Source organism: Xiphophorus couchianus, chromosome 5 (genome assembly GCF_001444195.1).
Source record: "Xiphophorus couchianus chromosome 5, X_couchianus-1.0, whole genome shotgun sequence".
Classification (NCBI taxonomy): domain Eukaryota; kingdom Metazoa; phylum Chordata; class Actinopteri; order Cyprinodontiformes; family Poeciliidae; genus Xiphophorus; species Xiphophorus couchianus.
Genome location: NC_040232.1, coordinates 33,087,600 through 33,113,782, shown reverse-complemented (window position 1 = coordinate 33,113,782; position 26,183 = coordinate 33,087,600). Strand labels below are relative to the sequence as shown.

General features: G+C 38.0%; 3 protein-coding genes across 3 annotated transcripts; all 3 read left to right on the top strand.

Moving 5' to 3' along the window:
* Positions 1-3,718, top strand: LOC114143945 (ecto-ADP-ribosyltransferase 5-like). The gene is made up of 3 exons (XM_028016358.1): positions 1-504; positions 835-934; positions 1,035-3,718. Exons 2-3 carry the CDS (start codon positions 854-856, stop codon positions 1,797-1,799), a joined length of 846 nt encoding a protein of 281 aa, XP_027872159.1. The 5' UTR covers positions 1-504; positions 835-853; the 3' UTR covers positions 1,800-3,718.
* Positions 3,719-7,478: 3,760 nt separating this feature from the next.
* Positions 7,479-9,083, top strand: LOC114145134 (erythroblast NAD(P)(+)--arginine ADP-ribosyltransferase-like). Its single transcript, XM_028018541.1, has 3 exons — positions 7,479-7,527; positions 7,672-7,771; positions 8,084-9,083. Exons 2-3 carry the CDS (start codon positions 7,682-7,684, stop codon positions 8,801-8,803), a joined length of 810 nt encoding a protein of 269 aa, XP_027874342.1. The 5' UTR covers positions 7,479-7,527; positions 7,672-7,681; the 3' UTR covers positions 8,804-9,083.
* A 9,108-nt stretch (positions 9,084-18,191) lies between these two features.
* LOC114145647 (ecto-ADP-ribosyltransferase 5-like) lies at positions 18,192-20,194 on the top strand. Its single transcript, XM_028019307.1, has 4 exons — positions 18,192-18,501; positions 18,611-18,692; positions 19,224-19,304; positions 19,406-20,194. Exons 2-4 carry the CDS (start codon positions 18,681-18,683, stop codon positions 20,129-20,131), a joined length of 819 nt encoding a protein of 272 aa, XP_027875108.1. The 5' UTR covers positions 18,192-18,501; positions 18,611-18,680; the 3' UTR covers positions 20,132-20,194.
* The last annotated feature ends 5,989 nt before the right edge of the window (positions 20,195-26,183 follow it).

Genomic DNA, 26,183 nt, shown 5'->3' with positions numbered 1-26,183 from the left:
CAATCTAAGAATAATTGGAGGCGAATCAACTTAAAGAGAAGTGAGACACCAAGAATGAGGTGTGAACAGCTCAAGGTCAGACGCAGACCTCATGCACACTGCAGCTGAAGACATAGAAGGCCGTGCAACAGATGAATGCTAGCAAGTAAAAGGAAGTTGCAGCTCACAATTAACAGAAAAAGACTGTGACTTATGAGCTTTGAGGTTTACATTTGCAATAATAAAAAAAAGTGTTCTTCTGCAGATAAGTTCAGCTTATGAACTTCTGCTTCTGCCTTTTGTATAAAGCAGCGTAGACCAGGGCTGGTGGGCAGAAGCCTTATTCATTTTACTTACTCAGTGTTTTTGTATTTTGCTCTTTTCATTTTAATTTTTTTTGGATCCTGATCTATTTCATGATTTAGATTTTTCTGCCAAAAGAAAATAAACAATCTAACTAAAACACAGAAACCAATTTTAATATTTTGATATTCATCCTTCCAGAAGACCTTCATATAACTTCAGGTATGACTGTTTTTTTTACTCTCTAATTTTCCAGAATAATTAAACTTCCTTAAGGCAGGATTTTGGAAAATATGATGTTGAAACTGATGGAATAAGCCTTTGATGAGAGAAGATGTATTCTTAATAATAATGATAAACACTTTAAATTACCCTTGATAAAACTAAGATTATCAATATAATAAGTCTTCCTGCTTATTTCAGGATTCAAACTTGTTTTTTTTTTGTTAGTTCGCCCCGATATCTGTCTGAACATCAATATACACCCATAAACCTCAACTAATGCCCAGCGCAGTTGTTCACTGATGCGCTTTGTTTAAAATGTGTTGTCAAAGTTGTCTGCTGAGTCAAGATGGCACGGTTGGTAATCTGGGTGGCTGTCTTCGTGCTATTTGCATCCTGTGTTGGGACGCCAGTGGAGAATTTGAAGACGGTGAGGAATGTTTTATTTTATTGCTTATTTGCTTTACATCCACACATGCTCAACATGGACGTAATATTCAATAACATGTTTCTTTCGTGTTTCTGTTTAGCTTTGGCAAAAATTAAAAAGCTGGATTCATCATCCAATCCAACTGGATATGGCTCCAAACTCTGTGGATGACATGTACGACAAATGCGAAAATGACATGGAGAGAATAATAGCGGAGACATTTTTACAAAATGAGAAAAACAAAAATAAGGACTTCAAACAGGCCTGGGATAGTGCAGAGAAATACTACAACAAGAATTGGGCGGATAACCCGCCGCTGAAGAAGGAACAAATCATGGCTCTTTATGCATACACCCTGAACATTCCACCGCTGTACCGCGAATTCAACAACGCAGTACGAAAACAAAAATCTGTGTACGAAATCAAATTCCCGTTTCACACTCTGCACTTCTACCTCACCATGGCCCTGCGCGCCATCAAACCCAAAGCAGGAAACTGTGTCACTGTTTTCCGGAGAACAAACTGCAAATTCAGCAAAGATGTTCTCAACAAAGAGATTCGTCTTGGCGCTTTTTCCTCCAGTTCGATGGGTAACTATCCTTGCGAGAAAATATTTGGTAACCAGTCATGCTTTGAGATCTCCACCTGTTTTGGAGCAGACATCTCAGAGTACTCTAGCATTAAATCAGAAAAAGAAGTCCTGATCCCTCCCTACGAAGTTTTTAAAGTAACAGAAATAAAGAAAGCCGCTGACAACAACAAACTTCCTTGTGAGGTCGTCTACAAGCTGCAGAGCACAAACAAACCTCATTCCAATTTAAACTGTACTCTAGTCAGGAGAAAACATCTGTGTGGTTTTAACTGAAACGTCCTAGAAATAAAGGCGGTGCTGCGCAGATCTGGACATAATTTGAGATTTCTTTTTCAAGAAAATCAGTTCTATTTTAACAAAACGTAACTCAAATTTCATCTCGTTCACTCAAATCCAATCCTGAGTTTCACATGGTGTGTTGAGGGCCGACCGAGTTATGATAACAAATATCCAACAGTGAATGTGAACATGCATAATCTTTACTGTGTAAAATTTTAAGAGAGAAAACTGTCTAAATTGTGAAGCTGAAATTAAATGACAAGTAACATTTAATCGTTAATTCACATTTATTGTGCACATGAGTTTTAACTACAACCATTAACTTTCCTTTTTTTAATGTTTTCTTTCCCATAAAAAGTAATCCCAAACCAGTTCTACTCTGCTCTTTGTTTTCTGATCTAACAAGCCAGCTTGTTAGAGCAGATGGCTTCTCAAACTGAGCTTTGTGATGATGTCTGTATGCGGATTCAGATATCTTTTTGACAAGCTACAGTAAGTGTTTAAAATATTTTATTGCTCATGTGAGTAAGGAAACTGTAAAATAATTCAGAAAACAGAAAAAAAACCCAATGTTTTTATTACATTGTGGCACTTTGTAACCCATTAATCTGCATACAATGTTTAAAGTGAGTCATTCCTTCTTACTGTCGCCACATGCTTGATCAAGATGTTCATTTGCTGCAAAGTCAAGAACTCATAATAATTAGCTGGGCTGCTTTAGATTGTAATATTTTTATGTGACTTCAGTGAAACAATCATCTGCATTTAAATTTATTAAAATGTATCAAAATTTGAATTGTGAACTGCATATGCATATGAAGCTAGATTTGAATCTGTATGATTGGACTGTTTTAGATTGATAAGATGTTGATTTGAATCAGAATATATTTTGTGTGATTGGACATGAATTTGACCCTTTTGTCTTATGTGAGATGATATCTGTTGTGAATTGTTGCTATTTAAAATAACTTTAAAAACTTTAGATTTTAAAAGTGTCTTTAAAATAGTTAAATGTTTGTGATCATCTATCTAACAAACAAAAAAAACCCATTCATAAACAGTTATTCAATTTTATTCTTTAATGAAGGAAGGGGGATGAGTGTGACGGTGTATCTCAAGATCTGCTGATTTTTGTGTCTTTAAAATCCAAGACATTTTAAAGTTTTGCATTTTAGGACTGTAGAAAAGAAACAATCTAAGAATAATTGGAGGCGAATCAACTTAAAGAGAAGTGAGACACCAAGAAAAAGGTGTGAACAGCTCAAGGTCAGACGAAGACCTCATGCACACTGCAGCTGAAGACATAGAAGGCCGTGCAACAGATGAATGTTAGCAAGTAAAAGGAAGTTGCAGTTCACAATTAACAGAAGACTGTGACTCATGAGATTTGAGGTTTACATTTGCAATAATAAAGAAATGTGTTCTTCTGCAGATAAGTTTAGCTTATGAACTTCTGCTTCTGCCTTATGTATAAAGCAGCGTAGACCAGGCCTGGTGGGCAGAAGCCTTATTCATATAATTAGCTGGGCTGCTTTAGATTGTAATTTTTTTATGTGGCTACAATGAAACGATCATCTGGATTTAAATTTATTAAAATATATTAAAATTTGAATTGTGAACTGCATACGCATATGAAGCTGGATTTGAATCTGTATGATTGGACTGTTTTAGATTGATAAGATTTTGATTTGAACCAGAATATATTCTGTGTGATTGGACATGAATTTGACCCTTTTGTCTTATGTGAGACGATATCTGTTGTGAATTGTTGCTATTTAAAATAACTTTAAAAACTTTAGATTTTAAAAGTGTCTTTAAAATAGTTAAATGTTTGATGGTTGTGATCATTTATTTTGTTCATCTGCTATATTTCCTGATTGATTTTTTTTGTTTTAATAAACATTATATTGGAACACCTGAGCCTTGCTGCGTCTGTGTTCAGATAAAATAATGTTGTTCAGAAAATATTCTTGAAATACTCTCAAAACAGATCAAGCACAAAACTGATCTACAGTATGAATGTTTGGATTGTGAAATAAAATAATAATAATAATAATAATAATAAAAACATGTTGCTTTGCATATCAAATGTCCAAATGTTTCCGTGTTCACCATGGTACCTAGACTCCACTGGGTTTTTTTTTAACAACTGGAGATCTGGGTCAGACTTTCTACAGAACTTGACTGGTTTGAGTCTTACCTAAAGAACAGAGACTTCTTCACGTCAGTAGATGTCAATAGGTAACTATCCATCAGAGCTGACAAAACTCACACATGGAGAACCCCAAGGTTCCAGGTTGGGTTTCCCTTTATTTAATATCTGTGGACATTTAAAAATGGTCATAACTCTCATCAGAAATCTGCCATGTTTACAAAATAAATCCTCTGATGAATTCAGCTCAGTTGTTATGAGATAAATCATAGCATCTCAGGTAGCTGTTCACAAAAAGCAGTTTTACTCATTATTTTAATTCTAATATTATTCACTCAATAAATTCCTGGATTGTGGACCGATGGCTCCGTCTTTCTTCTGACCAAGTTGGGGGTGAGATGATGCAGTTCACGTCCAGCAGCGTTCACTTAGTTTCTAACTTGCAGCACAAGCACAGAAATCAAGAAACAACCCCGCCACCTAGTGGTCAAAGTCGTTACAACATGTCCTGATTTTCAACTCTATTTGCACCATAATTTAAGTGGACGCGGCGCAATGGACAGCGTACGTGATCAACCAAGTGCCATGACTGGACACCGCCTGATCGTTAATCTAAAGAAGAACGATCAAGAGTCAGTGCACAGCTTCAGCTTTAGCTAGGAAAGGAGTGATGTGGTGATGACTTCCTAAAGAGTTCCTCAAAGAGACAGACGCCCAATTTCAAGGCTTTAAGTTACAAAGTCAGACCAAAGTATTGTTGTTCCTCTTTATATTGACCTGAACTGAAGAAGAATTTAAAGCATGATATGTCCACTTTAAAGATCAAATATACTTAAATCTAAATGAAGTCATTCAGTAGGTCAAGATGACCTATTGACTTATAGGTCACAGATCAGGATCTGAACAGATGTTTAAGACTGGTTAAGCTGGTGTTGATTTTAAAGAACATACATATGCTATCAGTTTTGCGCTTACAAGACAAACGATCGCAGGTGAAGTGGCCATAATCTTTGTTGTAAGTTTTATTCAGTTGGGAAACCATTAGTTTGACAAAAACAACTGATTATTCTTTTGTAAACATGTCATGACATGGAGGAAGGAGCAGAAAGTTGGAGTTGTTTTCTACCCATCAACAGAAGAGGAGATGTGTTTTATTAATTGCACCGTGTGGAAAACTGCCATTCTATTGGCTGGAACGGTTGTTAGGCGACGGTACTCCTTGAGCCGCAAGATTTCAGATTGTAAAACGTGAGCTCTCAACTTCTGGCAGTCAAATTCCCCCATAGGTTGCATTGAGTATTTTGGTTCCACTTCAGGGTCAGGAGACCCTGGTTCCACTCCAGGAGACCCTGAGGTGGAACCAGGCCTTCCAGGCTTTCTGTTGCCCCCAAACAGGATAAAACAGGCGCAGAAGGTCAGAGAGTTCACAGAGTCTCAACTTTATCTGCCTGGTGATGTATCCCTCACCTTTGGCGATAAGTCCTCAGAGGCTTCCACAGAAGAAGATGCTGATGGTAAATTGCCAAAAGCAACATGAAGTAGTAGATTAGATAGATGACTGAGGGTGAGAGAAGTTTCCACTTCCTCTTTGTGCTTCTGTACGTTTGTCATGCTCTGTCAATGTCCTGCACAAGTTTGTGTACACGCCACAGAAGCAGCATGAAATAATAATGATGCATGCTACTTAACAGACTGGCTGGTTTACAGATCCAATTATGTATTTGAAAAATTAACAAGTTTAATTCTGATGACTCTGTACATCAGTACTACTACAGCTATGTAGTTTTAAACTCTGTTGTATTCTGTTTTTGTTTTATTTTACTTGTTCTGGTGACTCTACAGCAAAAGTAATTGTATCACTCTGAATCTTCTCTTTTTCCTGAAAGCAAATAAAGTTTAAACTTCTGTTTTACTTTATATGTCTGACCTTTTTTTTTTTTTTTTACCCCTCCAGGGGGTCTTTTGTGGGCTCTAGTGACCCTTATATGATAGTAGGCTGACAGGAAACGGGGAAGACATGCGGCAAATATCGTCGGGTCCGGGAGTCGAACCCGCGACGGCCGCGTCGAAGACTCAAGGCCTCCAAATACGGGTTGCGCTAACCGCTATGCCACCACGGCACGCCCTTGTCTGACCTTTTTAAGAAGAAGACTGTTGGGTTTTGTTGAAGCAGAAGTTTGTGGAAAAACAAGCAGCAAGAATGACAAGTCCCTTCTTATCTTTTAGACAATGAGTTTGACATCATCATATAAAAGTATGTCAGTCATGATTAACCAGCACACTGACTTTGAACTTGCTTGGGGTCATGGACCTTTACTGCCTTACCAAAACATAAGGTACACTCTACAACTTCTATTACCATTTACTGTGGTTTAGTTTTACAAAGATTCATGTCCATTCAGTGCTAAACTATATTGCCAAGAGTATTTGCTCACCCATCCAAATGATCAGAATCAGGTGTCCCCATGTTTTTCAAGGCCACAGGTGCATAAAATTAGGCACGTAGGCATGTTGACTGTTTTTACAAACATCTGTGAAAGAATGGCTCGCTCTAAAGAGCTCAGTGAATTTCAGTGTGGAACTGTGATTGGATGCCACCTGTGCAACAAATCCAGTCGTGACATTTTCTCGCTGCTAAATATTGTATCAGAAGAAAATGGAAGTGTTTGGAAATGGCAGCAAGTCAGCCATAAAGTGGTTATGCCAAGGAAACTGACAGAGCGAGGTCAGTGGATGGTGAAGCACATAGTGCGAAGAGGAAAGAGCAACTTTCTGTAGACTCAATCACTACACACCTTCAAGCTTCAGACTAGCTCAAGAACAATCCACAGAGCTTCATGGACTGGGTTTCCATGGTGACCAGCTGCATCCAAACCATACATCATAAACTGCAATGCTTCTCAATGATTAAGAACAGAAAACATGACAACTTATGTTTTGCATGCATAATAGAGATGAAGTTATTTTACAGTTCACAATAGCGGTTGAGAACAAACGTGTGTCATGTTTTGACAGTCTTATTGTAGTTATGCTGCTTTTCTATACAACATCCTTCTCTTTTTCTAAAAAAAATAGTTATTTAATCTCAGTATCAGAGAACGAATAAGGAAAGTTCCACCAACGTATACCAACATACCGAAGATAAATAAAGAAGCAATGTGTATTTGTATGTTGTCCAGCTTAAATTACAGGTTCCTTAACTACAGATGATACCAGATAATTTGAAAAGAAAATTTGCATGGCTGGATTAGCAATATATACTATGCAAAAAAGTAAAATTTTAGCTCTGAATGAAGCAGTTTGAGTGGTTGGCTGTTTATTTTTTATGACAATACACTATAAAATTATAGTTTAAGAATCTAGAGCAGCAACACACTGACACACATGATTTACCCTACTTTGTTAAGTTGACCACAAGTTTTTGAAGTATTTCCACATGTGTGTCTGTGGGTGGGTCTTTTCTAAACAGCAGAGTATTTAAGGAGCAGTCATTGTAGAAATCCTAATCCTGCTGGCCAACCCTTCATCACTTGATAATATATTCCAGAACGACGTTGTTTTTGGAAAAACGTAAGATTTCATTTCGGTTTTAAAATACAAGTATAGTGTTTGCTGGAGCTCCTGTGAGATTAAATTTTAATATTCCTTACATATAGTCATCACACTGATAAATATTGTTTCCTGTCTTTCTGTTTAACTGTTAATTTGTTGCAGGATTGCGAGGATGAAGGCCAAAATGTTCCTGATTGGTTCTCTGTGGTTGTCTCTTTGCTGCCTGCTTCATGTTCAACCAAAGAAGGCAAGTTTTCTTTCTGTTGGTGTCAGTGCAAATTTAATATACTTTATATAGACTTTCTTTTCTTTCAAAGTAAGAAGATTATACTTACTGCAACAGCATGGGCATTTTTATTTTTGGTGAAGATCTTACATCAAAACAATTCTACTTGCAAAATTCATAAAAGGTCATTTAGATTTTAAGTTCGCAATGCTATTTTTTTAAAATTTCCTACATTGAAGGATGTATTTCCTGTTATTTCCAACTAAGTAAGTGGAGTGAATGTAACTTCATCTACATCCTGCTTTTCTCTTTGTCCTATGTATATCTATTTTTTCTCATTGCTTTTAGATTGGTGATCCGCTGGACATGGCTGTGAACTCTGTTGATGACAGGTACTCTACCTGTGCTACAGAGATGGAGGCAAAGGTCAAAAAGACGTATTTTGAAAAGGAAATGGAAAATAGTGTATTCAGCAAGGCATGGAAGGGAGCAGAAAGTTGTGCAGATAGAAATATGAAACAAAAAGAACCAGCAGATGAGGCTCTAACAAAAGATCACATGCAAGCAATTTGTGTTTACACAGCTGGAGGGCAAGCAGATTTCTATAAGGCATTCAATGACGCAGTCAAGACGAACAGACAACAATATAGTTCATCCTTTCCATTCCACTCTTTGCATTTCTGGCTGACCAGAGCGATACAGATCCTCAAACTCAATTATAATGAATGTTACACAACTTTCCGTAGAATGAAATCCACGTTAACAGGTGAAGTCAACCAAGAAATTCGATTTGGTAATTTTGCCTCCTCCTCCAAATTAACAACTCTGACAAGCTTTGGTAATACAACATGTTTTAAAATTACAACCTGTCATGGAGCTTATCTGAAAAAATACCCAAAGCTCAAAGATCATGAGCAGGAGGTGCTCATTCCACCTTATGAGACGTTCAAGATTATCAGCAAAGACAAACCTCCAGAACTTAATGACTGTAAGACTGTCTATGTTCTGAAAGATAATGGTGTTGAAAGCAATCTTGACTGCCATGTTGCAAACCAAATAATTTTGTGATTTTCTTTCGTCACACACATTAATTTAGAACAGTTTCATCTTGTTCTAAATTTACACCTGGCTGATCTTTAAAGAGAAAGTTCAGATTGATCTCAATCAACTTCCTCATTTGAACAAACATGCAGAAATTTAGGCTGTAGCGTAAAAGCTAATGGCAAGCTTCTCTGTGCTACTTCGAACCGTTTAACTGCTGCAAGCTGAAGCTTTGGGTTTGCTTAGAGGACAGGGGTTTTGTAATGTGAAAGTATTTCTGCTGGAAGAAAATGCTGTTCTTTTTCTTTATTCTGTGCAACTTCAATAAATACATTAATATGTAAACATGTGTTATGTTTCTTTAATGAATGTCAGCATTGTGTACGTATTAAATTATACAATATTTTAGTAGAAAGATTATATGTGTATTGTTTGCATAATAATAGATGAATTAATTAATATAACTGAATATTTCTGAGTAGTTTAAGTTTGGCCTGTGACTTTAAATAAAAAGGTCCATGCTTTCCTAAACGGCAACTATATTTTGATTCAAGTTTCAACTTGTAACTTTAAGTTACAAAGTCAGACCAAAGTATTGCTGTTCCTCTTTATATTGACCTGAATTGAATAAAAGTGAAGGATTTAAAGCATGATATTTCTACTTTAAAGATCAAATATATCTAAATTTTGGGGTTGCTTTCAGTCTAATAATAATTGGTCCTTGAAATGTCTCTTTGCACAGAATCTATACTCAGTTTTAATGTACTAATTTGTGGTTCTGCATGTCTGAACTCCTTAGGAAGTGGTCTGCAGGGGTCTTATGAGAAGCAGGAAGTGGTATGTTGACTAAAAGCTCTTCTGCTGATCTGCAGATTCATGGTTAACATATAAAAAGCAACTATGTGTGAGGCCAGTCATGGAGAAAGGATATCGGTGTGAATAAATGTATGAGTTTGAAGAGAATTTTGAAGAGAAATTTGTGTGAGTACTATCAACAATATGCTGTATGAACCATGTACATATAAACTGTGTTTTATTCTGCATGAGCTGTGCAAGATAATTTGTTCTTGTTGGTGGGTTAGAGGTTAGGGTTAGGTCAAATGCAACTTTGAGTCAGCACACTTCTGTGTTGAGACTTTCATGTTCTCCTTTTTGCAGAGCGCTGTCTCAGAAGGACATTCTGTTGTTTTCCTCTTCCTCCAAGTGATGCTCATATCCACTAATGTGCCACATTTGATGAAGTCATCCGATAGGTCAATTTGAAAAGGTGTAATTTAGAAGATCCTGAATGTAGCCTTTAACTACCAGGCTCATGTTTCGCTTTTTCCAAATCATCAGTGGAATAATGGGAACAAGTTGTTGGTTCATGACCGTTTATGAATTTGAGATAAAGGGTGTTTATGAAATATTATGATGGATGTCTTCTGAGAATATATAGTTAAACTGCAATCTTTTAAACTAATATATCTTACATGTTCAAAAAGTCTCAACTTGATCTGGTTGATTTGGTAACATTTCCCTCCCCTCTTTGTCAATCGCTCTTTAGAGGTTTTCACAGAAGAAGATGTGGGAAGTACACCACCAAATAAGATAAACGACTAAGCTTGAGAAACTGCTTCACTTCCTCTCTGTGTTGATGTACTCTTGTCATGTTAAGCTATTACCTTGCAGACATTTCTGTAAACAGCATAAAAGTAGCATAAAAATAATAACATGATACAGGCCTTAGGAAACCAACTGGTTGGTTTACAAATCCAAAAATGGTATTTGCATGTCCAATTATGCATTTGGAATAAAGTTAGGGATGTCACTAAAGGCTTGATTGTTAATATTAGGGAGCAGCAGGGTGTTTATATAGGTAGCTCTAAAAAAGAAGAAAAACAAATACTGCTGGTGACTTAATAGCAAAAGTAATTTCTTCAGTGTTTGAATTGTCACTTCATACCAAACAGGTGTAAACTAATAGGTCCTTTTTGTGGTTTTGTGAACTGACGGGCTGATGGGTCACCCTGTTGACCGACTATAACATCGGTTGTGCTCTTCCTGAGCATCGCGCTAAGACTGCGGGAGGGTTAAAGGTTAAATAGTTCAATCTAGTCGAAACTTTGCCAAAAAAAAAAGAGAAGTAGTATTCATTTAATGATTTCCTGCCCACTCTGTACTTGTGCACTGATGGCTGCTTGGTGCTGAGTTTAGGGTGAGATGGTGAAGTTTGGGTCCAACATGAATGTCATAAATGACAACACAATGATGATCTTAAAATATTGTCAGGATGGGACATAAAAGCCTCGTTTACGTCAACGCAGCAAAATAACACATCTTACTAATCAGTCATAAATTTTAACCAAAATATCATCTGCACAAATTTTTCCATTTTTATTGTCTCATATACAGAGCAGTCCCCACTGATCAGCAGCAGTAGTTCATGTGAACAGTTAATAATATATTTACTATTCAAATAGTAATGGAGACAAGCTGTGATGTTTTTCTGTGATTGTTGTCCACTAAAATAACTGATTTTGCAGAGTCTTTTTCAAACTTTGTTGTCAACTTGCTAATTTTTTAAGGGTTTTTTTTTTGCCATAACTCAGACTTCCCTTTCCTTCTCCTTATCAAATATAATCCCTCGTTACCTGAGAAGACCTTGCCTCATCGTCCTGCTGCTGGCCTCTCCTCTAATGTCTCCTCCCTGATTCTTTGCTCTTTCTGTTGTGACAATAAAGATTCATTTCAAAAATGTGGAAAACAACAGTGAGTCCAACTTCTGACCAGAAATGAAAGAGGACTGGGTTTATTCCTGGCATTAACTGACTAGCAATGAATGTAAAATAGGTAACAACAGCATTAAAATTCTTGCTAACTAGCTTGTTTGAAAGAAAACTCTGCAAAGTTTCTTGCTAGTTTCTGAATGTGAAACAGAATGTGCAGCTCAGCCGAGCAGCAGCTCTCCCCTCAGTGATCAGATCTACAGGTGTAAACTGTGCTGTACATTGTGATGAAAAGCAGTACTTGCTGTAATGGCTGTGACCGCTAGGTGGCGCGGTTGTAGTTGGACCAACGTTCTTGTGCTGCAAGTTAGAAACTAAGTGGAAAGGATATGTGTATACATACTGTATGTACAGTACAGACCAAAAGTTTGGACACACCTTTTAATTCAATGAGTTTCCTTTATTTTCATGACTATTGACATTGTAGATTCACACTGAAGGCATCAAAACTATGAATAACACATGTGGAAATATGCACTAAACAAAAAAGTGTAAAACAACTGAAAATAGCCCTTATATTCTAGTTTCTTCAAAGTAGCAACCTTTTGCTGTGATTACTGCTTTGCACACACTCTGCATTTTCTTGATGAGCTTCAAGAGGTAGAAACCTGAAATGGTTTTCACTGCATAGGTCAACCTGCCCTGTCAGGTTAATAAGTGGGATTTCTTGCCTTATAAATAGTCATGAAAATAAAGAAAACCTATTTTAATTAAAAGGTGTGTCCAAACTTTTGGTCTGTACTGTATATAAAATTATGACTAATTAGAAAGATGACGTGCCATTTCCAGAAATTTTTAACAGCTTGGTGTTATCTGGCGCTAAAAGGTTACACTGTTTGCTGCGTTGACATGAACCTTTAGCACTCATTGAATAAAGAGCTAATCTAAAACTAACTTGCAAAGTTTTGGAAATTATATGCAAATGCAAAAAACGTTATCTGTTTAAAGCCTGGTCATACGTTCATTTCTCCAGTCCTTTTCTGCATCTGCTTCAGCCATTTGCTTCATCATACTGCCAGTCCACTGTTCCTGTAACTGTCACCACAACTAAAGAGATATGTATACTTTTTTTCTTTTCTTTTTTTTTGCGGTCATTTTAACATCTAACTGTTACAGAGTGAAGCGCTACTAGGTTAAGCCAATCTTGATGCTTTACGGACACCATCCTGCATGTTTTATGTGTATGTGTGGCCCAACATGTTATTTTAATGATTAGATGATTAAAGGGTTTTACAAAACTTGATAAAATAGTGAGCAGGTAGATCTACCACTGTATCAACAGGGTGTTGAACAGGGAAACGTGACATGCAGGATAGCAGTCTTTAAGAACAGGGACTGAATCAAACTAGTTTAAATGTGTGTGAGTTTGTTGTGTAGACTGGCAAAAGGTTTGCAAGGACTTTAACATGGTTTGTGGGGACACTGTGCTTCTGTTATATACACCAGGTCAGTATAATGTTAGTTTTTAATCACTTCATTGTTTGCTGAATGTGAACCTGCAAGGGTTTATACTCTATTATATCTTGACCCCTGATGACCTTCTAAATATGACAGGCTATCATGTTCCGTGCTGACAATATTTAAAGATCATTATTGTGCCACAATTTACTGAGTATAGACTGTTTTGACATGACTAGTTTAATAAGTGATTTATCTATTACTCTGTTTGGGATGATAACTTCTGGAAAACTGTCTGTTATTATTAACTGTTCACATGTATTATATACAACGACTTCAGTCTATAGAAATGAAGATCAAACAGCTGGAGGTGAACTTTGAAATCAACGCTAACTGTGGAAATCAGACAACTCTTCCTCAAATCAACGGAGCGGTTGTACGCCTCGCATCAAGCAGCTCATCCTGGAATGCTCTGGGTGCCAAGCCGAAGCAAAAGTCTCACACCGCAGATCCGATGAGGCGGCTGACAGGGAGAACCCCTCACCTGGACGAATCAGCGTGGCCGGCTCTGAGCCGAAACCCACCTTCAACCTCAACACCTGCTCCACCAAAGAAAAACAAGCAGCTGCAACCAAAACGGTTCCACCGACCCCGCTCCCAAGGACAGAGCGACCAGCCCGGGCCTCAAAACATTCTGACTCTGTGGGAATCCCACTGAAAAACAGATTTTCTGTACTCCAGCCTGAGCTTCTGAGTGAAACCTCGCTTTCAAACACCAACAATGAGGCAAGACCATCACATCCACCCCCCAAAGCCCCAAAGGACAAAGCAGCTACCAGGAAAATGAAAGGTATGCCAAGAGTGCTTATTGTTGGAGATGAGGCAGTAAATGGAATCAGTCATGTTTGCAATCCCAAGAAAACGAGAGTGATTTCTTTTCCTGGTGACACTGTATCTGATTTAACTCGTAAAGTTCTTTCGCTAACCGCTGATCAGCCAGATACTGAGTCCTTAGTTGTGCATGGTGGAGCCAACGATGTGGCAAAGCAGAAATCTGAGATTCTGAAAAAGGACTTTAATATTCTACTGAACACTATGGGAAAGTTAAAAATGAAGTTATTTCTCAGTGGTCCAATTCCATCACCTCAATGGGGAGACAAAAAACACTCCAGGCTGGACATGATAAACAAATGGCTGATTAAAAGCTGCTCTGCCAGCTCAGTGACCTTCATCGATAACCTCTGGATCTATTGGCAGCGCTTTCACCTTTTTGGAAGAGGCGGACGCAATCTTAATAAACATGGGATAAAGCTGCTCACTGCAAACCTTTTTCATTTTATCAACAAGGACAGCAACGTGATCATCGCTTCAGAAGAACAGGCTCAAGGATTTCTGACTAGGAAGAAACCTTATCAGGAACAAAAACAAGCTGATACAACATTGACTGGAGACGGAGCGACTGGTTCCCTTCCTCCTTCTCCGCTCCTTCTCTGCTCACTCACTCATTCACAGGATTCACAAGATACACATGAAGAAATGTCTTCTGGACCGGAGTTTCTTAAATTTACAGATGGAATGAATCAACAGGTTGTACTTGGGACGTCTCTCCTTAGCCCTCACGTAGCAGACCTCACTTCATTTAAGCCACCTGCCTCTAACTTCCCAGAGGATCCATCACTCTGCGTTTCTGAGGTCTGAGGCCGGGGTCCAGACTTTATCTTTACACCCTTCTTGCTTCAGAATGTGTCTGGCCCCCCGGCACTGCAGAACAGGACATTACCTGACCGGATCACTACAAGAAAATTTACAAGAAACAGAAACATAAAATACAGCGGACCTAAGACTTTAAAATACTGTTGTTAGTTTATAAATCAGTGAACGGCTTAGCACCACAATACATTAAAGATCTGCTGTTGTTGTATCAACCTTCCAGACCTCTCAGGTCTTCCGGTTCTGGTCTGCTTTGCATCCCCAGAACCAGAACCAAATGAGGAGAAGCAGCTTTCAGCATCTATGCACCACAAATTTGGAACAAACTTCCAGAAAACTGTAAAACAGCTGAAACACTGACTTCTTTTAACAAAATTTTACTTGCTCAGTGTTTTTGTATTTTGCTCTTTTCACTTTAATTTCTTTGGTTCCTGATCTATTTCATGCAGTGGTTCTTAACCTTTTTGGAGGTACTGAACCCACCAGTTTCATATGAGCATTCACTGAACCCTTATTTAGAGATAAATAAAATATGATTTTTTTTTCCAAATTCAAGACATAGGTATATCTATTTTTTACTGGTGCACAAAATGAGCCGTGAATGAATGTCACCTTGCTCAAAACCAACAGTGCATGAACTCACAACAAACTACGGTATTACTTTATTCTGGCCCCCCAAAAATATTTTGGCCCCATTAAAGAATTTTAGCCCCCAAAAATATTTTAATATTTTTTAATAACTTAATTTTTTTTGTGTTTTATTGTTTTTTGTCGTTTTGAATCCACAAAATACTTTTTTGGGGCCAGAATAAAGCATTGCCCAAGCTACATACCTGCAAATCAATGTGACTTCTGCTGTTGTTTTTAGGAGACCTGTTCAGATATGCGTGAGAGTAGCACCTTGGTAAGTGCTACTCTCATGTCATCTTCACAGCAAAGTCTGTACCTTTTCTTCTTTTTTTGCTCGACATATTTAGTATGGAAAGAAGCCACATGACATACAACTACAACAGCCGTTGACTACTGCGCACACTAAATTCCCCGCAACACCGATTGGCCGAGCAATGTAACATGGTCCCCTGCAGCAAGCGATGGCCAAGCGGGGCGTGTCATCACGACTTTACACAAGTGTGTCTTTACCTCCGCGGCAGAGGCTCCACTAAACCCCTGAGACCGACTCATTGAACCCCTGGGGTTCGATAGAACCTTAAAGTAAAGGTTAAGAACCACTGATTTCATGAGTTAGATTTTTCTGCCAAAAAAATAAACAATCTAACTAAAACACAGAAACCATTTTTAATATTTTGATATTCATCCTTCCAGAAGCTCTTCCTATAACTTTAGATATGACTGTTTTTGTTACTCTCCAATTTTCCAGAATAATTAAACTTCCTTAAGGCAGGATTTTGGGAAATATGATGTTAAAACTGATGGAATAAGCCTTTGATGAGAGAAGATGTATTCTTAAACAAGAATAATAATAAACAATAGACACCCTAAGTTACCCTTGGTAAAACTATTGTCAATGTAATACTGCAATTCAACGGTTAATTCAGTAAAAACAAAAACTATGTTTATTTATATGTCCAAAGAATGGTGAATCGGTTCTGATCAAATATGTTCATGTTACCCCACTTCCTCCTAGTCCACCATCACTTAACGTATTATTCTATTGGATCATGCTTAGAATTGTGTAACTCTGTATACTGATATTTTAAGTCTTCAGTTCAACATCTGCAAGAGGGGGGGGGAAATGCATCTGCATGTAATTTTCTACAACCCCTGGCAAAAAGTATGGACTCACCAGTCTTGGATGAGCACTCATTCAGACATTTCATGCTGTAAAACAAACTCAGATCAAAAACATGATACAATATTAAGGTCGTTCCAAAGTGCAACTTGTTGGCCTTCAGGAACACTCAAAGAAATGAAGAGAAACTATTGTGGGAGTCAGTGAATGATACTTTAATTGACCAAGCACAGGGAAATAAATATGGAATCACTCAGGTCTGAGGAAAAAAGTGTGGAATCACTCAAATTGGAGGTAGAAAAAAAAGGACACACCCAGTCTATTTCCTTTCCCTAAATGGACACCTGCCCCAGATTAGATGTGCCCGTTAGTGTGCAGTTCAAAACACCTGCAGTCATAACACCTTGGAGGGCTGCTGGACGAAGTGGAGTGGTGAGAACCATGGCTCCAACAAGAGAAATGTCCCTTGAAACAAAAGAGAGGATTGTGAAACTTCTTGAGGAAGGTAACCCTTCACGCATGGTTGCTAAAGATGTGGGCTGTTCACAGTCAGCTGTATCCAAGATATGGACCAAATACAAACAGCATGGAATGGTTGTCAAAGCCAAGCGTACTGGTAGACCAAGAAAGACATCAAAGCGTCAAGACAAACAACTTAAGGCCATTTGTCTTGAAAACCGAAAAAGTACAACTAAACAGATGAAGCATAAATGGGAGGAAGTTGGAGTCAATGTATGTGACCGAACCGTAAGAAATCGCCTAAAGGAGATGGGATTTCAATACAGGAAAGCTAAACGAAAACCAGCATTGACACCTAAACATAAAAGAACGAGACTCCAATGGGCTAAGGAGAGGCAATCATGGACTGTGGATGACTGGATGAAAGTTGTCTTCAGTGATGAGTCAAGAATCTGCATTGGACAAGGTGATGATGCTGGAACCTTTGTTTGGTGCCGTTCCAGTGAGATTTATGAAGAGGCCTGCCTGAAGAAAACAACCAAATTTCCACAGTCCTTGATGATATGGGGCTGCATGTCAGGCAAAGGCACTGGGGAGATGACTGTGGTTAATTCTTCTATCAATGCACAAGTTTACATTGACATTTTGGACAGTTTTCTCATCCCTTCAATTGAACAGATGTTTGGTGATGATGAAATAATTTTCCAAGATGACAATGCATCGTGCCATCGGGCAAAAACAGTGAAGGCATTCCTTGAAGAAAGACACATTCAGTCGATGTCATGGCCTGCAAATAGTCCAGATCTCAACCCAATTGAAAACCTGTGGTGGAGATTGAAAAAAATGGTCCACAAGAAGGGTCCAACCAGCAAAGCTGATCTGGCAACTGCTATCAAAGAGAGTTGGCACCAAATTGATGCAGAATACTGTTTGTCACTCATCAAGTCCATGCCTCACAGACTGAAAGCTGTTATAAAAGCCAAAGGTGGTGCAACTAAATACTAGTGATGTATGTTGAATGGTCTTTTGTTTATGCGTTTTTCATGATTCCATACTTTTTTCCTCAGAATTGAGTGATTCCATATTTATTCCCCTGTGTTTGGTCAATTACAGTATCATTCACTGACTCCCACAATAGTTTCTCTTCATTTCTTTGAGTGTTCCTGAAGGCCAACAAGTTGCACTTTGGAACGACCTTAATATTGTATCATGTTTTTGATCTGAGTTTGTTTTACAGCATGAAATGTCTGAATGAGTGCTCATCCAAGACTGGTGAGTCCATACTTTTTGCCAGGGGTTGTACAAATTAGTGTTTTTGATCACATTACATCTATGCTGGCCTCTCTATACTGACTTCCTGCCTAGTTCAGGATTGAGTTCAAACTGGGTTTTTTGTGTCCTGATCTTATTTCAGCCCTGATATCTGGTTGAACATTAATATAACCCATAAACTTCAACCAGCGCTCAGCTTAATTATTCATAGATCTGCTTTAAAAGCTGAGGTACCACAGCTTTGTTGGTGGCAGCACCTAATTTAAGGGAAAAACTACATTGGCACATTAAAGTTACGCGGACCAAACATTATTTTTTTGCTTGTTTTCAGAGTTGCCTGCTGAGTTAAGAAGTCGAAGTTGATGAAGGTGAGAAAAATTTTACTTGTTTATTTAAATGTTGTAGATTCACACATGCTGAACATAAACACTAGTAATCTGTAATGTGTTTCTTTTTGTATTTGCTTAATTTTGGCAGGAATGTAAGACTTTGCCGGATAGCCCAATTAAATCGGATAAGGCTCCAAACTCTGTTTGACGAAGAAGACATGGAGACAAAAGTAAAGACAGACTTTTTACTAAATGAGACAAACAAAAAGAAGGACTTCAAACAGGCCTGGAATAAAGCCAAGAAAGCACACAGCAATTAAATATTTCACTACAATCCAAAGCAATTTGCAACAGAGTAGAAATTTTTTTCAAATTGTGCAAAATGTGCATGTGTACGTGCGCATTAAAAGACAGCAGACTAGTTAAAACAATTGTAGAAATGTGAGCTACGCCACATGCCAAACACACAGGTCTTAAAAAAACCCTTAATGCAATAAATACTTGAATTACAATAAGAGTAATTAGTTACTAGCAGTTAGTTCATCATACAAATATGCTTACGCATTATTTATCATAAATATGACCAGTATAACACGTCTTAAGATTCACTGGCCGATTATTTTATTAGGAATTAACTGAAGTGCAAAAATATATTTAATTTTAATTGCTTGTATTGTATTTGCCTTTTTAAGACTATTTGATCTTCATATATTCTCAATAATGTCTTCTAATACATTACCTCTGTTTCTCTCATCTACAAGGTCAAGGTGGTGATAATTTCGGTGGTTGCGCTCATATTGCTTGTTCTTGGTCTTGGTCTTGGGCATGCATCTGAAAAGAAGGTGAGGGATGTTTGTTTAATTGCTGCACAACCTTACATTAGGAACATAAACATGACTAATAAATAATATTTTTATTTTCTTTTTCTGTTTAATGTGGGCAGAAAAGTCAAGATTGTCCTCCAATCTCACTAGATATGGCTCCAGACTCTGTTGATGACATGTACGACAAATGTGAAGAGAAGATGAAGGAAAAAATAGAGACAGACTTTTTACAAAATGAGAAAAACAAAAATAAAAACTTCAAAGAGGCCTGGAATAAAGCTGAGGAATACTACAATAGAAAATGGGAGAAAAATAACCTGCCACTGATGAAAGAACAAATCATGGCTGCTCATGCGTACACCCTTGAAGAACCACCTTTGTACCGTGAATTCAACAACGCAGTCCGAACACAAAAGTCTGAGTACAAAACCAAATTCCCGTATCACACTCTGCATTTCTACCTCACCATGGCCCTGCGCACCATCAAACCCAAACCAGAAAATTGCATCACTGGCTACCGTAGAGCAAGCTGTAAATTCAGGAAAGATGTTCTCAACAAAGAGATTCGTTTTAGTGCTTTCTCCTCCAGTTCAGCAGATGGCTATTGTGATAAAATGTTTGGTGAGGAATCATGCTTTGAAATCACCACATGTTTTGGAGCAGACATCTCAGAGTTCTCTGCGTTTAAGTCAGAAAGAGAAGTCCTGATCCCTCCGTATGAGGTTTTTAAAGTAACAGAAATACAGGAAAGCTCTGAGCACAACAAGCTTCCTTGTAAGGTTGTCTACAAACTTCAGAGCACAAAAACAACAAGTTCCAATTTAAACTGTGCTTTTTTCAACTAGAAATGAAAAATTCTGCTCTTTGAGACAATGACCATCTACAAAGATCTCTCCAACCTATATCTTGGGGTTTGCCCAAGGGTCAGAAGCAGCTGCCATTGGTCAGTGGTGCTACCAACCAGACAGAGTAGGTCAGCCCTCCAACACTTCTACCAGGAAGTAAAAACACATACAGGATTTACTTAACAGAACTTGGATCCAAAAATCCTACTCCTCATACTCATCTCCTGTGGTGTGTGTGAGGAAGAAAGATAAAAGTCTTCGTTTGTGCATAGACTACAGACTGTTGAACTTAAAAACAATCCCAGACTGTCATCCAATCCCTAAAATACAGGAGATCTTAGAAAACCTCAAGGGCAATTCCTGGTTCACAGTGTTGGACCAGGGGAAGGCTTACCACCAAGGTTTTATGAGTACAGATCATGTACAGTCCTTATAATGTAACCCGCATAAAGTGGGTATGCCTCTTTAAGACACAGAGGTTAAGGAAGCTAGGTAGTCTACCTAGCCAATAGGAAGTTTAGTTTCCAGTGCATATGAACCAATCAGAATGCAGACTGCCGTTGTGAGTCCCGCTCTTCTCCCCCGGGTCTGCAGCACCGTTGGTGTGCGGGAGAGATCCGACGTAATGAGACTGCTGAGCTGTGTGCAGTGTAAAAGTATGTATGGAGACAGTTAAAGTATTATATACGAACTGTAAACGAACCCTTTTGTAAATAGATTTTCTGTTGATCATCCAACTTCTAGGCTGGAAATAGTTTATTGAGTACAAAGACTGAACTTCAGTTTTCTGCCGTTAGCTCTTTCTGGCAGTTGGCTCGTCTTATTCTCCGTTCAGCTGAAGGTAAAGCCTACACTATAAAATATTTTTACTTTACCAAGTTCATATTATTGAGGTTAAAACATAAAAAATATGCCTTGTTGCACTATCTAGTGCCCCACGCATCCAGACTGAGTCCCACTATACTGTTGTCCCAAACGTGTCGCATTGAGATCGGTGAGCATATTCTGAGCCTTTCATTTGGGTTTTTGTTCTGTTTATCACATTTTTGTTAAAAAAAATAGCCTTTATTTGATTTATTTAATTATTCAAATGTAAACCTTTGCTGAGTGCGGGTAAAATGTAATGTTTTATTATTGTGTTTGAAAAAGGATTTTACGATTAGAAGAAAAAGTGAATTGAAAATGCAGTGAAATACTGCATTGAGGTAAAAAGAATTGGTTATTGTAAATTTGAGTAATTTAACAACAAATTGATGTCAGATATGACGTCTATAAAAACATGACTTAAGGATTAAAGCTAGAACAGCTTAATAAAAATCCTATATTTCTGCTGGTCCTGTCTGTTGACAGGTCAGGTTTTTATTTTTATTTTGCTGGATTGTTCCTGAGGCGGATTCCTCCGATGACCTTGATGGCGAGCCGTCCCACCTGGACTTAGAGAAAGAACCGGATTTCTTCTTTCCCATTTGGAGGCCTGCTGCACCCTGCGGTGTGGTAGGCGTGTAACACACACATCTTCACACACAGCTGGTTATGTGTGAGACCACTGACTGACATTCTTCATTCTTATTGTTTTATCCTGAAATTTTGGATATTACCTTTTGGACCTGTTTTTATTTCAGACATTGTAACAAACTGCTGTGGTGGAAATTCTCCTCATGTGAATGATGTCGAGTTAAACCTGAGTTGGAAATTAATTGGATGAATCTGTTGACTAATACAATTTAGAGTACAGATTACCAGGGTCCACCCAAAATGTTTGAAACTAAGAATAGCACTTGGCTAAGTATTATTGTTATTATTTTATGTATTTTATTGTAATTTTATTTTCATAATTGTGTGTCTTGTACAACTGTCAATTTGATGTTTTATGTCACTAAAGCCAGTTGTTTTTTAAATCCATCCAACTGCCTTTGTGTGTCATTTAAACACCCCACTGTGCTCCAATAGCCAAACCTATTGGCCCATTAATCTAAAATATATATACTACCCTTCTCCACTGTGAAGGGTATTAACCTCAAATGAGCAGTGAACTCTCACACCTCTCATACCTTAAACCAGGGGCGATTCTAGGATCTGACCTTTAGGGGTGCTTAGCCCCCAGCAGGGCTAAGCACCATGAGAAGATATTCGTTGGTGCGGTTTTCTAAATCTAACTGCTCATTTACATACATTCACAAACAAAATTAAGAGACACGTTGTCAGTAATTCACAGAACAAAAGAACAATGTTCATTTTACTCAAACATATACTTATAAAGAGTAAAATCAGAGAAACTTTAGATTTTTTCCAGAGGTGGATATACTCAGTATGAAACAGAATCTCTAGATTACATCATACTTGCCAACATCTGCTAACATTAATGAAACACAAGCAGCTGTGGAGTGACACAGTCCTAGGGGGGGTCTGCTCTCCCGAAAATTAAAATAAAATCTACTCAAAACTGCAGTTTGTTTGAAGAACATTTTACTAAATTCATAGGATTAATAAACCTAAAACCAGTTTATTATCAAGGCACAATTTCAGGTTAATAAATAGTGAAATTGAGTCCTTAACCTGAACTTTATTTGAAAATTATACTTAGAAATTGCATTACCCTTATTTTTATCTGGATGTTATGCGGCTGTTGGCCTTTTTTCTTTAAACAAGAATGAATGTCCATTAATGGAAAAGTAGACATGATGAGTCGGGGTTTTACTATTTCAGTTCGCAGTTCATGAAGTGGGCCTGTCACAGACTCAGTACCAAACACCTTTCTGTTCACACAGAAACAGCCTGACATTCTGCACTGTTCTTTAGTTTGACCTTATTTAAGTGACTCCAGAGAGATTTGGGAAATTAATTACAACACAACAGTCACTAATCAAACTTAAAAAAACAAAAACAATAAGAGTAATTAACAAGGCTAAGGACCAGGATCAGACTAACCCATTATTTATCCAAATATTTTACACATATACAACATTTTGTACAGAGCTACAAAATACTCTTCAAATAAATAAAGCCAATGCTGTACACAATTTCATTCATAAATATAAAAATAATTCTAAATTAATTAAGTACTGCATTGCCCATTGCAATAAATTACTAAGCATAATATTTTGCATTGCAAATTGTCATCTGAATTAAGGTGCTGATGATACAAATCTGACCCCTTATAGCTGGTTAAAATAATATATATATATATATATATATATATATATAATGGTCTTTACTGTTTTGTTTGGAGGCTGGTTCTACCACAAATTTACCAGAGGGGCCCGTGCAGACAGTGTTTTTATGGAGACACTTAAAAAAAGAATTAAACAAAAACACAGCAATATTTCATCATTTAATAATGTGAACAAAGAGCCACTTGTGTCTCCAGAGATTCAGGTTGAAAATTTATTAGATGGAAAGTGTGATCCTATCTCCATACAGCAGTTAAAAGAGCAGTATCATAATTTTTAATTAATTAAATTAATTTTTTATTAAAAATAATTTTAATGTATTTTTAATAATACCTTAAAAAGAAAATTATGAAAAAAATATCTACCACAGAATATTTAAAAAAGACATTTATTTAGTATAATTTCTTTAGAATCCCTCTTAGCCCCCGTCTAGAACCGGCCCTGGACTGCAGGTTTGTTGTATTTTTGCTTAGCATGTTTTTTCTTCATTGATATTAAGTCAGATTATCCAAACTGGTAAACCACATTAATAAAATATTAGTGAAGTAATACATTAAATGACCACTGAACAATTATTCATAAAATATATCAACATTTCTGAATAAAACACACAGAAAGTAATGTGATGTAGGAAATATTTATGTATTTACTGTTAATCTATTCGTATGATTTGTTCTTTAAATGGCCTCTTATTTTGGCTATTGCTATTATTTGTTAAATATCATCCAAACTCAACATCCTAAGCAAAGAATCAAACCACAATAGTCAGCTAAAATCACAATAAGAAACTTAATCAATCATAACTAAATGTTCTGTACCATTTCAGCCTCAGGAGATGATTGAGGATGAAGAGACGCTGATTTCTGGTTCTTTAGGTTCTGCAGTTCCTCTCCTGATCCATTCTGTCTGATATACAGCAGCACACTGCACCACGACGGACATTTTTTTGTCTTTCGATGTACACAGTATCCATCCTCTCTTAAATTATTCAGCTTATAATGCGCATCTTTCCAGGTAGATTCCAGAGATGCGCATCGCAGTGGCTGTTCATGCAGGGCCGGCCCAAGGTAATATGGGGCCTTAGACAAAACACCTCTCCCCCCGGAACCCGTCCTACTAAGAACCTCAGCATCGCTAACATAGTCAGCTAAAATCACAATAAGAAACTTAATCAATAATAACTAAATGTTTTGTACCATTTCAGCCTCAGGAGATGATTGAGGATGAAGAGACGCTGATTTCTGGTTCTTAAGGTTCTGATGGGTCTGACATCCAGCAGCACACTGCGCCACGACGGACACTTTTTTTTTGTCTTTCGATGTCCACAGTATCCATCCTCTCTTAAATTATTCAGCTTATAATGCGCGTCTTTTCACTCACGTCTGTATTTTAAAAGCGTTTTTGCTTCTAAGGACATGGAATCGGGTCGAGGACGTTTTAAAAAGACGCGGGTTGACAGCAGCTCACCGCGGCTGAGTAGTGTCCGTCTCTAGGCAACGGTGACGTTCAGCGTCGGTCCGTAGCGTTCTGGGGTCCTTTAGCTCCCGCCACGACAATTTAGCTGACCTTAATATTTCCTGTGTTTTATTTTGGTCATTATTGTTAAACTTAGTGCTGACGTGTGTATGATAGGCGTTTCTATCGGACAGATATGTATCGGTTCAATACGGGACGCACATTTAACGGGTGTTGGTCCCACACATGCCCACATATATACCATACTGACTGAGGCCAGAAACCTCACAGAGATCCCCAAAAGTGCCAGGAGGGAGACCAGCTGCCAGGACCTCAGCCACTACGAGGATGCCAGCAAGTACCCCCAGCCTCCAAACCCTGTACCTATCGTCCATCCAGGCTTACCAATCCCACATCCCTCTGGCCCTTTTCCATCCTACCCATGCCCCAACATGGGCAGGCGAAGCACCAAAACAGCCAGATGCTGAACTCATCATCAACGTTTCAAAACCAAACTCCTTGTTCATGACACGTACAAGTCTTTAGGAAAGCAGAAGCTCATGGGAAGACAAGAAACATAAAGTATGCGGTGGCACTTTCTATTGATCGGCTGTTAAAAGATTGACAAGCATACACCGTTTGAACTTCCCTCTAGTGGTCATGCACCTTCAACCTCTTGAGAAGACATCTGTTGAGGCTTTCAGTAACCAGCTTAAACGTACCACGAACGTTTAGGCTGGACGTCTGTCCCCACAGACGGGGCTTTGTCCACCAGTGAAGCACAATGAATTTTAACACGAGCACTCTAGTGGCTCTTGCCAATTGAACTTTCCTCTGAAATATACGGATTTGGTTTGCTTCCGACCAAACGGCTGGATTTTAACGAACATGTTAACATGCTTCCAGCTTCCTAACAGATTATTGGTCTCTTACATGGAGCTGTATGGTAAATCACTAGTAATGCATGTGCTATAACTTCAACAATGTAACTAGTTAAAATCCAACAGTAACAATTCAGGCCTAATGGTTGAAAAGCAGCAGTGACATCCGTTGAGTGTGGCACTGGAACATGTCGGCTCTGGCCAATGTGCAGGTATAGCTCTGAATTAGAGTTAGAGACAGATGGGGACTTTGACGTGCATGACTTCGACACGTTGCAGTCAATGACATAGTTAGGAGGTCAAGCAATGAGTTAAAATTAGCATCTAGAAAGAAGCCACAACCTCCAAACGTTTTAACCTGCCAGTTAAAGATAGTGATATTGAAATTTGCAAAGGGAAAACTACTCCCTTTGTCCAGGGAATGTTCCCTTTGAAAATTTCTTCTGTGTTTGATGGTTAGCCTGAGAACTCCTCCTTCTTTTTCTGTATAAAACCCTAAATGATACCGAGAGAAGAGAATTTCTTGAGTTTAGTCCTTCAAAACTT